This window comes from Dermacentor andersoni, chromosome 4, assembly GCF_023375885.2.
Source record: "Dermacentor andersoni chromosome 4, qqDerAnde1_hic_scaffold, whole genome shotgun sequence".
Taxonomy (NCBI): Eukaryota; Metazoa; Arthropoda; class Arachnida; order Ixodida; family Ixodidae; genus Dermacentor; species Dermacentor andersoni.
This window is the reverse complement of record NC_092817.1, coordinates 152409911-152422945: the sequence shown is the minus strand read 5'-3', so window position 1 is coordinate 152422945 and position 13035 is coordinate 152409911. Positions and strand designations below refer to the sequence as shown.

General features: G+C 47.4%; 3 protein-coding genes across 4 annotated transcripts in view; 1 reads left to right on the top strand and 2 right to left on the bottom strand.

Annotated features, from left to right (window-relative positions):
- Positions 1 to 13035, bottom strand: part of LOC129386498 (uncharacterized) — a 188249-nt gene that overhangs the window by 7983 nt on the left and 167231 nt on the right. The window lies entirely within an intron of this gene.
- LOC140217380 (uncharacterized) lies at positions 3878 to 6068 on the top strand. Its single transcript, XM_072287951.1, has 3 exons — positions 3878 to 4500; positions 5226 to 5388; positions 5748 to 6068. The coding sequence occupies exons 1-3, from the start codon at positions 4256 to 4258 to the stop codon at positions 6051 to 6053; spliced, it is 714 nt and encodes a 237-aa protein (XP_072144052.1). The 5' UTR covers positions 3878 to 4255; the 3' UTR covers positions 6054 to 6068.
- Positions 6097 to 8432, bottom strand: LOC140217379 (uncharacterized). Its single transcript, XM_072287950.1, has 2 exons — positions 7095 to 8432; positions 6097 to 6676 (listed from the first exon to the last, which is right to left on the bottom strand). Exons 1-2 carry the CDS (start codon positions 7769 to 7771, stop codon positions 6097 to 6099), a joined length of 1257 nt encoding a protein of 418 aa, XP_072144051.1. The 5' UTR covers positions 7772 to 8432.

Sequence of the window (13035 nt, the reverse complement as noted above, 5' to 3'; positions counted from 1 at the left end):
ACAAACGGAGGAATCGTAGCAGAACAACCGGTGTGCATGTCCAGAGCGCAAGCGAAGTCTGCATATGAGCGCACGCAAGAACGCTCGGTGATTGTGCGCCTGTCAGAAAAATAAAACGAGTGGAAAACTTGCACTAGTGATTTATCCTACCGCCAGTTCGGTGCAATCAGTTTTCGTGGGCCTGGTGAAAAAAAAAAAAACGCAGGCGCAGTGGAAACGTTGGTATACGCGGCATCGTTTGTATGTACCAGCGCCAGCCTGTAAACAGATGTAATTGCACCCCTGTGGGCAATAAACAGGCGAGGAACTCGCAGTTACAATTTGAAAGATTAAAAAGCAGACAGGTTCTCTTTGCGAGCAAAACAAACGGAAACAGCTCGCGCAACAGAAGCGAAACCAACCGCCGCGCGCGAGCGGATGATGACGCGCGGCTGTTATCAAAGCGCAGGAATTGAAAAACCAAAAACCACGTAGAAAAAGAAAAAAACAATTTCTTCCACTCACAGGTAGCAGTAGCACCTGCTGGGCAACGGATCTTTAAAATGATGGCCTGTTTAAAATGATAGCCAACTGACGGCACACTAATTGTTCAACCTCGACCACTCGGGGCCCTAAAATTAATTCGTACAATTACGTTTTCGACCCTCGGATGTTAAAGTGACTATTATAAGTAAAAAGATGCGCAGTGCAATATTGATAAAGATGTTGTTCAAATCAAAGCACTCGAAGCGCGCCGAGAGCATGAACGGCGCCGTTACGAACGCTAGCGCAGCCGATCCCGTGTGCTTCAATATGGCGGCGCCGTTGAGGTTGTCTCCACCCTGAACGGCGGCGCTGGCACCGAGGCAGCCTGATTTTCCCCGAATTAAGGGCGCCCCTAGCGGCGGTCGCCGAAATCACATCTGCTGGGTCGGTTGGTACGGTGCTCCGTCGGTCGGCAGGTGTTAACTGAGACTGATGCTGCGCCGAATGCTGAATATATTATTTTAGTGTGCGTTTTTTCTTCCGTGTTGTGAACATTTTCTGTCCGTGAAGTTGACAATGTTTTCGCCGGCGGACTTTATGTGATTTTTCGACACGGGCAAGCAGTGGACTAACGACCTAATCTCTGTGCCGCTGGTTAGCGACAGTGTGATTGACTTGCGCTTCGGCGCACCGAATCGGCAACTGCACAAAGGAGGGGCATTCAACGAAGGGAAGTAAATTCGCTGCATTGTATGCTGAGTTCATCATCACTCGTCCGGGTGCGAGCTACAAATGCTGAGAAGCATCTGCCTTTGCTCGATGAAGCCCGGTCATTACAGACAGGTCGCAGCACTTCGTGATGACGGGCAAACTAAAGTAGCACAAGCATACTGCGACTGCGTTGCTGGTTTAGTACAAATTCCTTCGAATATTGAAAGCTGCGCTCGTGTTCTTTCTGCTGTTCACTTAGCTTTAGAACCCTCTGTCGAAACGGCAATATAACTGGTAGTTTCACATATTGTTCCCTGTTCTCCCAGCGTTTGGCGCGCTTCTTTTACGACGCCTTGTAAATCATGCATGCTTGAAGCACAGTGGAGGCCCGTTTTTCAGACGTACTTAAAGCTGTACGCTTTAAGTGCATGGTGCCAGAGACCAGTAAAGTGCATGGCTTACTTTGGTTGCGGCGCGATTTCGTTGCCCGGTCTGTTGATCAGCAGTACACATTTTTTTCTAGGAAATCTAGGAAGACGACTTACCGGGCTCTTCGCCAATAACCTTGCGCCTGAGCCGCGAGACTTCATGAGGTGTCGCTTGTGGGGCGCACTGCGAAGTGATGCCACAGGCTTCACATTCCTGTTACCATTGGCCGCGCCTGTAGATTGCTAATCTTTTTTTCGGAGACTTTTGTTAGATTTAACACTGTTAAAAAAGCACAAGATGTGGCTACTTGTTGTCTATGCTCCCGATCTGTGCAGCATCGCCCACGAAGGCGTCCTTTTTTAAGCGCTCCCTCTGCGAAAACGTGCAGGGGGATATATGAGGCTGTCTCTAAAACTTCAGCAGAGCTGATATATGCCTTCAGCGGGCGCGTATAATATCTTTGTCACACGAGCACCCACGAACTACATTAGGATACTCCTTTTCCTTTACGCCGCACTCCCTGGGCAGTGCGGCGTCAAGCAAGTTGTGGTCATGTCACACGGCCAATAACGAGGTTTTAAAAGAAGCCGCTAGAGGCGCCATCAGCGGTGTTTCATTTTTGTAAAAGTACAAAAATGTAACTTCGAATTACGCTCGTACTATAATAACGCTCCTTCCATAAACATAGTCAATATAGTTGACAGCAAAAACATACATCTCATTAAAAGTCGACATCCGTTCGCTAAGCACATCAGCTCTCACAGAAATGCTAGCCACAGTGTACTTGCATGTGTTTTCCTTTGCGGCGTGGCGACTGGGATCTGCGTTCTGCGACCCAAACTGCTGAAAATTACCCTCAAAACGCGAAGCTTCGTGCACGATGACCTCGTGCGCTTCCGTTTTACTTTGTGTACTGTACCGTGTCAATAATGAGTGACGAAGCGGAAGATATTGACACGTGTACTTGTTTATCTCCATCGGGCGACAGCGTTTCACCGCCTAACAAATGTTATCGCACAGCGCAGGGCGCGCTTGCATGTATCGGAAGTTTCTCGAAAGTTATTGATGGTTCTATCCTCTGACTGTAGTCACCGAACCCTGTGTAATCTGATTTCATCGCGCGACGCAAATGGTGTAGAACATTCTGGAAGACACGCGGGTCCCAGCGATTACTCCGGAACCTTCGATGACTGATGTATAAAATTAACCGACGCGGTTGACCGGCTGATCAGATTTTGAACGATCGCCGACTGTGTTCGCCGCTATTCTTGTTCTTTCAGTGTAGCCTGCTTTTGAGGGCACAGGTTCGCCCAGCTGATGAGTATGCAAGGATGGGTTTTTGCCTCTTGTTGGTTTCACGAGCCTAGAGGCAAAAAACTCATCCTTGCATACTCGGCTCATTGAAAGCTAGTGAATCGAGGTATAGTCAATTTGTGCTCCAAGAACGCCCTTTTGAAGTCCTTCCCGCACTTGGTTCACAGAAATTTTGAGTACAAAGTCTCAGATCTGTTAGATGCGGGTTGCCCGTTTCATGCATTGACCACCGTGGCAGGCAGCATTCTAAAGAAAATTACGAACGAAATTCGCAATGCCACTGAACAGGTGACACAAGTAAAAAATAAAGTAATCGTCTTGCCTTGGCTACATAAGATTAGTAACAATATGAAAAAGATCGGGAAACATGTCGCTGTAGATATCGCATTCTCTGCTCCTTTGAAACTATCTAGTTTGTGCACAAGGGTAAACGCGATACGCGCAAGCCACGTGGGTGCGACAAGACCCACCGACAACCATATGTTTCTTGTGTAAAAGGGGTGGTTTACTGCATCCCACTGGACTGTGGCAAAGAGTATGTGGGACAGACGAGTAGATACATCAACGAGCGATTACGCGAGCACAGGTACAACGTTGAAAAACTAGCCCTACCAGGCCACCTTACCGGACATTGCGCACGCTGCAGATACAAGCCTCTGTTTTATCGCACTCAATCGCTGGCCAGACACCCTGACCAGCAGTCGTTAGCACTGTGTCCCGTTATTTTCTTTCGTCCATGTGCTTCTGCGCTACTGCGTAAATAACCAGTGTCAGAAATTGTAGAGGTAAAAAGGGACATTGCAGCAGTAATCACTAGGAACAGCATCACCAGCAAGTGACTCGCGTTAAGAAGTGGCTGGCGTAGTCAGATGAGCATGTGCACCTTCAACCAAGGTACAATTCACTTGTTCTTAGTTTGGCTTTCCTTTTTTTTTTGGCAGGATGGTAAATAGGTAATACCCCTGTCACACGAGCACTTTAAAGGCATTTGAAGAAAAAGACATCTCACACAAAGGAGTTGCATCCGCAGACACACGCCAAAGTTTAATCTCTTTTTCAGAAGCGGTCTTTTCCGAAACCGGAGATCACCGATCTCTTTTACGGCTGGAAAGGCGTAGCCTCCAACGCAGTGGGCACCAGTAATTATCATGCAATAAAGAAACGAAGCAAAAGTGCATTTTTATTTCAAGTGTACACATCACAAAAAAGGGTTTTGTCTTTCGTTGAACCTTAAGTAGGCGCAGTTTTGCACTTTTTGCACGGCACTCTCGTAAGCAGTTCGAAAATATCACGTGACGCTAACAGACGATGCAAATTCGCGCCATTTTCTGCGACCATGGCTACGGCGAGCGGTACCGACGAACAGCCTCCGGCACGCCAAAGAAAACCGCGGGTACAGTGGTCGGAGAGAGACACCTGGGCGTTAATCAAGTTATGGGAAGACAACCTGCCCTCGCTGCGTGCGCAGAAGCACAACGGAGGCGTTTACGATGGCATTGCACAAGCATTGACGAGCATGGGTGTACCTCGCACAAAGGCGCAAGTGCACAGCAAGATAGAGAACCTGGGACAGACCTACAGGTAAGACAAAGCACAGCAGTAAGCTGTGAGCGCTAAATTTACCTTGAAGCGGCTTCAGGCTGTGGTCGCAAGCTGCAAGCTCTCGTTTGTGGTGTCGCGACCTCAGCATCGAACGTTGTTTCCGTAGTAGGCAGCGACGGAACCCTAATCTAGCGGACGGAGCCGTAGTAACGAAGGTTTTAAGGCAGAGACCCTTCATTTCAGCTAGCGTCGAATTTTGCAGGGCTGAACTGCGCCCTGCACACACGAAAGTCGACGACGCGCTAAAGGCTGTTTCTGCAATTCCTTTACAGTGCGAGTCGGTCTGAGTAAACGCAAATTCGCCTTCACATGCGGCGAAGAATGACAACCCGCGCAGGTCGTCAATAGCATGATTTCGTTCGTCACAAGATAACGGGAACCTTAACTTATGGACAGGCGCATTTCACATTATATTGTACGCCTTCTCACGGCAACATATAATACGAAGCAGGAAGTCGTCTGCATGTTTTCATTTCTGCAGATGTGACTACGGTTTGCATTTTTCTCGGACCATGCGCAAGCGTTGTTCTCAGACAAGAAAACATGAGAAACTTTAAATTTTTTCGAGTAAAAAGGGTTACCTTCGCTTCTCAGGCTTTCTGTACCATCAAGTCGCGTTTGTATCTATCGGCAAACGTTTTGCTCTGTGTATATCTTTACATTTTGAGTATATAAAATTTTAGTTCTTTCGTTTTCTTATCCAGGAGCTGCCTGAAACACATGACAACAGGGTCATCACCGCCGAGCTGGCCATTCTTCTCCGAAGTCCATAGGTTTCTAGGATCCCTGCCTGTTCACGATACATCTTTAATGGAAGAGGCTGGGTGCAGCGAGAGCACAACAAGCAGCACTGCCTCCGTCGAAGAAGTAAGAAATGCATAGTGGAGACTATATATGCTTTATTACAGTCAACTAAATTTCAAGACATAATGTAGCATCAGCTGTGCTGCCAAGCCCATAATCTGCACAACCCTGCAGTGTAGCGGACTGCTCTTGTTAATACTGTGGTTCATTTCTGCTTGTGCTCACGCGCTGTTCATTTTGCAAGCTTGGCAGTGCGCTGTTTGGAGAATAAAAAAAATGCAGACTCTAAAATAAAAAAACGTGAATACATACACGCAAGGAGAGGCAGCTCTCTTGCAAGTAAAAACCCTGAACTAATTGTTTACCGCTTCACACATCAACTAATGTGGTCAATGTATTTCGGATCCCTTCTTCAAACGCAGCTGATCTTCGACATGCTTGATTCCGGCTCTGCTTCTTGTGAAGACGTCGCCGAAGATTGTTCACCTTCCGAGTCGCCAGTACAACAGGTTGAATCCAGGAACCTCGCAAGTGGCAGTTCCGAATGTGCCCGCAGGAAGAGAAGGCAACCGGCTGGCGACTTTCAAGAAAGGATGCTTGAGGAGCAGCGACGGCAGAGAGAGCAGTTTGCTGATGCGCACAAAATGGAAATGGATCTCCGTAAAGAGGGGCTCAAGTTGCAAGAGAAACTTGTAGATGCAATGTTGAAGTTTTTTAGTAAAAACTGACATGGTGTTCCACAATTGTTGCTGATTCTTGGGACTCTTGCGTTCAGTTCCTTCGCTTGTAATATTCCACAAGTGCTGTCCTGATGGCGGATGCATTTCCAATTTCAGCTTCTGTTCTGCGTGATGGCTGTGGAAATGTAGCATTGGACTGCTGCACCTCACTTAACCACTGTGGGTGGACACTGTCGTTGAAGTGCTCGCAAATGTTATTGAGCACGCAGCATGCTCGTATAGCCAAACGGGCATTGCCAACAGAACACTCCATTCTTTTCGCAATGAAACGGAACCGGGCCTTTAGCCTTCCGAATGCGTTTTCAACTATCCTCCTTGCTCCAGATAAATGACAGTTGAAATTCCTTTCAGCTTCACTGATGACAGTTCGGTGTCCAAATGGCTTCATGAGGTTTGGGGTTAGTGGAAATGCTTGATCGCATAATATTATCGGTGGGACTGCTGTGGTACCCACTGCGGCAACAGGTGCTTTGAAAAGGGGACTGTTGACAATCTTCGACAGCCGTGAAACACCAAACACATGTGCGTCGTGGCAGCGTCCTGGGGCACCGACATTGCAGTATCTGAATCGATACTTGTGGTCGACCAATGCTAGTAGGATAATACTGTGCCTGCAAGAAAAAACAAAGTGCAAAGTGAATAAAGGTTAGTGCAGCATGGCACTGCTGAGTTCACTGCCTTTAGTTACTGTGATGCGATTTTACAGTTTGCTTTTATTAATAGCTGTGAGTGCAGCTCGGATTACATTATTTCACATAATGCCACAACCGGTCGCTGTTAGCGTACTCTACATCGTATAGGAGTTGCAGTCCTGCGGAGAACTCTTTTCGTCGTCGCATTAAAATTGTCGCTGCTAAACACTGCAAGACTGCGAACCAAATTACGCGTTTTCTTAAGAGCTGCTGGTAAAATTGAATAACATTTTACTTAGCAATAAAATATGGGTCAGTCAGTTACTTTTTTTTACTACTATAAAAATGGGCCCAAACAGAACACTTACATGAAATAAGTTAAATCGTGGCCACTTACCAACCCTTGTAGTTGTAGTAGTCGGTGGCGTACTTCTTTGGAGGCGAAATAGGGAAATGGCAGCCATCAAGGGCACCGACAGCTTGAGGGAAATCGCACACGGCTTCGAACTCTTGGATGTGCCTAGGCATTTCCTCTTCAGTAATCATTCTGATCCAGTCACTTTCGAGCACAGAGACAACAGCTGCGCAAAACTCTCTGTAAATGACGTTGACGGATGAGCGCCCAACGCCGAAGAGGTTTGCCACAGTTCTATCTTCGGCAGAAGAGCACAATTTGTAGAGGCCAATGGCGACACGCTTTTCCGCAGTGATCGGGTCACGCATGTTGGTAACTTGTTTTTCGAGCACATGGCGCAGACTTTCCACGAGAAACCGGAACGTTGAGGGGTTCACTCGAAACGACTGCTTGAAGTTGTGGCCACCGAGGTGAGGCACAGTCTCCTCGAACCACTTTTCGTGGCGGATGAAAGCCCACGTCGATCGGTTGCAGACTCTCGTGGGAAGCGCCAAGGCATAAAATGTACACCCGTTGAGTAGCAACTGCCGCTTAATACGGTCTTTGACTGCCTTTGCGGCGTCTGCTTCGCTCTCTGCAGCAAGAATCCTTGCCAAAATGCATGCTATTTCGACTTTTTCCTTCGTGTCCGTGCAGTCCCCCATATTCTCGACCTCCATGTTGACTCCGATGTAAACAGTGGCCCAAGGTTGCTAGACGAACATGTAAAATTTGCTACTTCTGCGAAGACTCTTGAAGCTACCTTATTAAATCTTCTTTAATTTAACCTTTTCGAATAAACTGTATCTAAATTCACTAAAACAAGCATATTATAGTACGTTTCTAATTTCTATATTGAAATACGTTGGTTTATTCTAACTGGTTTTGTTTCAGAATCTAGCGCCATGCTTTCCATAGCGTGTTCGGAAGGAAACGATAAAAGGAGATCGCCCGCGCCGTGTGTCTGCAGCGCAACTCCTTTTAATTAGAGGTCTTTCAACTCGGTAAAGGACCGCTTAGGTAAAAGAGTTTTTGCGTGCTTGTGTGACAGAGGTATTAAAGCACATCTTTGATAAAGCATGCGGTGCCGATGGTGCTGAGCCCGTCGCAGTCGTGTCAGCAATAAAAGTAGGAAGCTGATGCGATTTCTTGGGGCAGACTTTGTGGGGGTAATTGACCCGTGGAAATTACGATATAGCGAAAGCTTAAAAGGTCAACCAAGTCATTTTTTAGTCGGGCACAGCACATATTAGCTGCCTTCTGTCATTTTATCATATCAGAACTATTCTTTAGCAGACAATGCACAAAACCTTGCTCTTCATTTATTAGGAAAGCCTTCTGTATGGAGCAGCTACTGCAAATGATACACAAGAGAAGGCCTGTTGTGGAGAGGGCGGGCAACAGAGGTAGAGAGCAAGGCGGCATACTGCACCCGCTGAGGGTGAGTGGCTAGCTGCTTCGCTAAGAAAACACAGCAAACGCGTGCCAGAGTGAGCTGACCTAAAATCTTACTCCGTGATCATAACAACCTCATTCATGTGAACACTGGACATTGCCATTATTTTTTACTTCCTTACTTTATTCTTTTGAAAAGTTCAGAAATCCACGATAGAATCGATGGTAGTCCCATGAGCTTGCCTTGCTTCTAGGAGCTTCTCAACGCGTCGCCAGTCAGATTTTAAGTATTCGTAAGTACGAGACTGGTGGATTTCTTTAGGGGAGTCTGACACATGCGGATCTTCATGATGTGCATGAAGTGTTCAAAGAAGTGAAGCCATACGACCAGGCATGGAACTATGCGTGACGTGCCTGGGCAAAACACTACAGCAAAGTCCAAGGCGATCATGAAGCCTTGGGCTGCCTGGATACGACGGACGAATGAAGTATTACAGTATGGTTTTCACGAAAGCAGAAAGACACCCGGAACGGTCGTCTATGGGCCTGCCATATTCCCGACGACCTTGAGGGACAAGAGACAGGGGGCGTCGACGAGTGAAAAAGACGCGCTTCCAGGCAGTAGTTGCGGACCTTTGTCCATCGAGACACTGAGGCATTGAATCAGTTCATTATTACAGTCATAAGAACCCTGTTTTATTATCCTGCTTAGACTTCGCACCGTGCAACATCGATTCCATGCCTCGGCATCGACTGTGAAGAGTTTCAGGAACTGCTTCAGGACATGGAACGTCTCATCAAGAAACAGAAGGTTCTATGTGCGCAAGTAACGCGGTTCATCAAAGAAAACGAAAATTGTCAAGGATACCTAGAAGTGTCCAAAGTGATGGTTCTGTACGCCTGACTGACAAACTGGCAAACAATGCCAAGTGCCATCAAAAACGAAATTAAGCCACTGCATGTAACAGGTAGAAAGAAAGCTAGTTAGTTTCTGCAGACATATGAGCCCCAAGATAACGATGGGGAGTGCCTCATTCACTCACCTGCAGCGGCAGGTGATTTGTCGCACTCACTTAAAAGAGTACCGAATTAGCGGACAATGTCAAAGCCAGCTAAACTTCGTCACAGCTTAAGATGAACGTAAAATGCCTAGATTAGATCTTGTAAAGTTCACCGGATGGCATGACGACTGGCAGCAATTTTGGAAAGTGTTCCACCAAGTGGTTAATCCAACGTAATTATCGCTGATCGACGAATTCCATTACCTTAGGTTGTCCTTGACGGAGGACACTGTAGCTGCGTTTGCTCTTCTGTCACCGACGTCTCAATGATAAAAGCTCAACGATAGGCCACACAGCCCATGAAGTGATTCGGCAACGAGCTCCTCGTGCAGCAACTTTTAAGGAAACAACTGGACATCAAGCAGGTGCGTTCTTTGGAAGACGTATTGCGCCTTCACCATTTCTACGACACACTGTCAGCAGACATCTGCAGTTTCGAGGCATTGAGTAGGAAACCTGACATTTATAGTACAATGTTGCTACCGTGCTGCAGAGGGTAATGCCTCGGGACATATTCTTTTCGATTTCTGTTCAAAGCAAGTCGTCGACATTGACAATCCATTCTACGCTCACCGGGGCACATCCATTAAGGATCCTCAGCAAACAACGCAGGAAGGAGAAAGAACAATACCGTATTTTCGCGATTCTAAGAACCCCCACTCTATTTTCGCGAAACAGTTAGGAAAAAAAGTTTGCATGCAAATCTAAGCATCCCCCTATTTGTTAGGAAGAGCGCGTAGCCAAGGCCGTCAAACGCGCTTGCTCACTCTGGAATCATTGCTCGGCGGACCTGCAGGCACGCGGTCGATGCTTCTGTTGGTCGCGTTTCGCGGCCATCTGACCCCGGAGGTAAAGACAAAGCTTCGGAACATCAATAGCGACGTGGTTGGGATTCCGGGTGGCATGACGCCAGTGCTGCAACTCCTCGACATTTCAGTCAACAAGCCCTTCAAAGCCAATCTCCGACAGGAGTACGAAGAGTGGGTGAGAAACCCTGACCGGAAGAAGACGCCGACGGGAAAGCTGCAAAAAGCGTCCCCATCAACCATAGCAAAGTGGATTTCGGACGCGTGGAAGAGGGTCGAAGTGGACGTTGTGGTCAAATCATTTAAGAAGTGCTCGATCACAAACAACTTCGACGGAACAGAAGACGACCTGCTGTGGGATACCGAGAGCAGGGGTTCAAGCGGTGCGACTAACTCGAGTGGCAGTGATAGTGATTGAGCATCCTACACGAGCGCTGGTTTCACTGTCTACACCGATTTTTCTTTTGAATGTTTGCAAAATAAAATGTTATTTCTCGCACCCATCTCGTCGTGATGTCGCAGCGAAAAGAGGGAGGGGGGGGTCATTCTAGATTTTTCGAATCTAAGCACCCCCCTCACTTTGGGCATAGCGATCATGAAAAAAATGGGGTGCTTAGAATCGAGTAAATACGGTAGTAATTTTCAACAGACTTCTGTCCTTTTTGAGAGTCGAAGGCCTAGAAATCCCAGCTGTTTTGCAAAGCACGGATGTCAAGCAACTCTCAATGGACATTCCAAACCAGTGCCACAAATCTAACTAAAGAATGCCAGACATGACTGCTGCTCAGTCGTCAGCATGCAGCACCAGAACGTAGTACTGGTCGACTGCTTCTGCGATGCAAACGAGCATGCAAGAGATAACTGACGACAACGCAGAGCTGTGTACTGAAAGCAATTTTGATCCAGACAGCGACACTGCTAAATTTACAGATATCTTCCAACCCCCGCAAACTCTACAATACAAGGCCGTGAGACACAAACATTTGATTAATGGTTTCTTCAGAGGAATCCAGTGATAAATATTTTTCCCCATATGGTTGATTGGGGGTGAGGATAGCAAGTGGGCTTTACTCCAGTGCCCCTTTGCCACTCCACTTTGGGCTTGGCCTGACGTGGTGCGGCCGTGTAAAGTTGCTTTCAGGGCACTCCTCAGATGGTTACGAGCGAAGTACTTCCTCGACGTATGCAGCCATGTAGCACTGGTCGTGGTGACTGGCGGCTGTAGTCAGTCACCTCGGATGATGTGGAAGTCGGGTTTCCAGGAGGGGGGGGGGGGAGCGGTCGTTCGTGTGCGCCCGACCATAGAATGCCGTCCATAATGGATGCATAGCCATCGGTCATCGGAGGTAAGGTTATGCAAGAGGTGAAGTCGCGCAGGGGTGAGCAGTGTGTTTGTGCTTGTCGCATGCATGTTCCTTGATGGCGTGCGAGTTCAAGGGCTAGGCGTGGGAAAACGCGCTTAGTTAATAGGTTGGGCTTTAGAGTGGGGGCCGCCGTAAGTTGGTTAGTGTGGTTAGGCCCTGCGATGCTGGGAGCCCGGAAGAGAATTTCTCGGGCGAGTTGGTTTACTCCTTCATTGCCCGGCATCGCAGTATGGCCTGGAATCCACACTACATCTTTACGGGGTAGTACAGATTCATACGTAACTGTGTGGAAATAGATGTGCCGAGATCATCGCGGAAATGTTTTCGACACACGTACATGCAGTCCTGATGAAGCTGAAATATGCCCCAATACATATTTGCTGCTCATGGCGCCCTGTTCAACGTGCACTGCACTACTGCTTCCCATGTGTTTTATGGTGTACTTGATTTGCTGCAAGGAAAAGCACAAAGTTCGCTGGTCTGGCATCCAAGAGAATTTCTGCAAGAACCAATGTCATCCGCATTTAGAGAAAAGCACTCAAGATGTAGGATAATCATAGATTTACGGATGCACCCCCATAAAACAGCCACCTGAAGTGAGCGACCAAGTGAATTGCGGAAACAGTCACAAAAGCGATTTTAGATGTAAGTTTAATGTTACTATAGATACATCATGTTTGCAAACAGCAGTAGGCACCGTACAGTAGGCTCCTCCCATATTCGGCGCCGGTATTGGGCGACGCCGGATTAATTTCGACTACTTTAGGTTCGTTAACGTGCACCCAATGCACGTTCTTGTATTTCGCCCCCATCGAAATACGGCCGAACGTGACGGCAGGCCCAGCTCGCTGACCGTCGTAATGACGGCCGACGGCGCTTGTAATGTTGCCGCAGCTCGTAATGGTGCGCTAATCTTTTAGAACACGATTAACGTGGGTTTAACGGTATTGGTTTTCTCAGTGTCGTTGGTGCGAATACCAAACTAAACGTAGAAATTCCATGGCAGACACGATGACATGGATATTTGAGCTTAATTGTCCTGCCAAATCCACCTATAAATGTTCATGCCTATTGTCGGTTCCAAAAAAAAGCAAGGTGGTGGGCATCATGCAGAGTTCCAGCATTTGCTGCCAGCCTGGAGTAGAATGGACGACTGTATAGTGTGGCTGTAACTGGCCTTTTTCTTTCTGCACAGCTTCGATTGTTTTATGAATTTAAGTGCCGATAGCTCTTCTACTGGCACCAGCTGTTTAAACAGTCTGCCGCAAATTTCCTTTGCTGCAAAAATACGTTTATTATGAACAAACCAGCATAACAG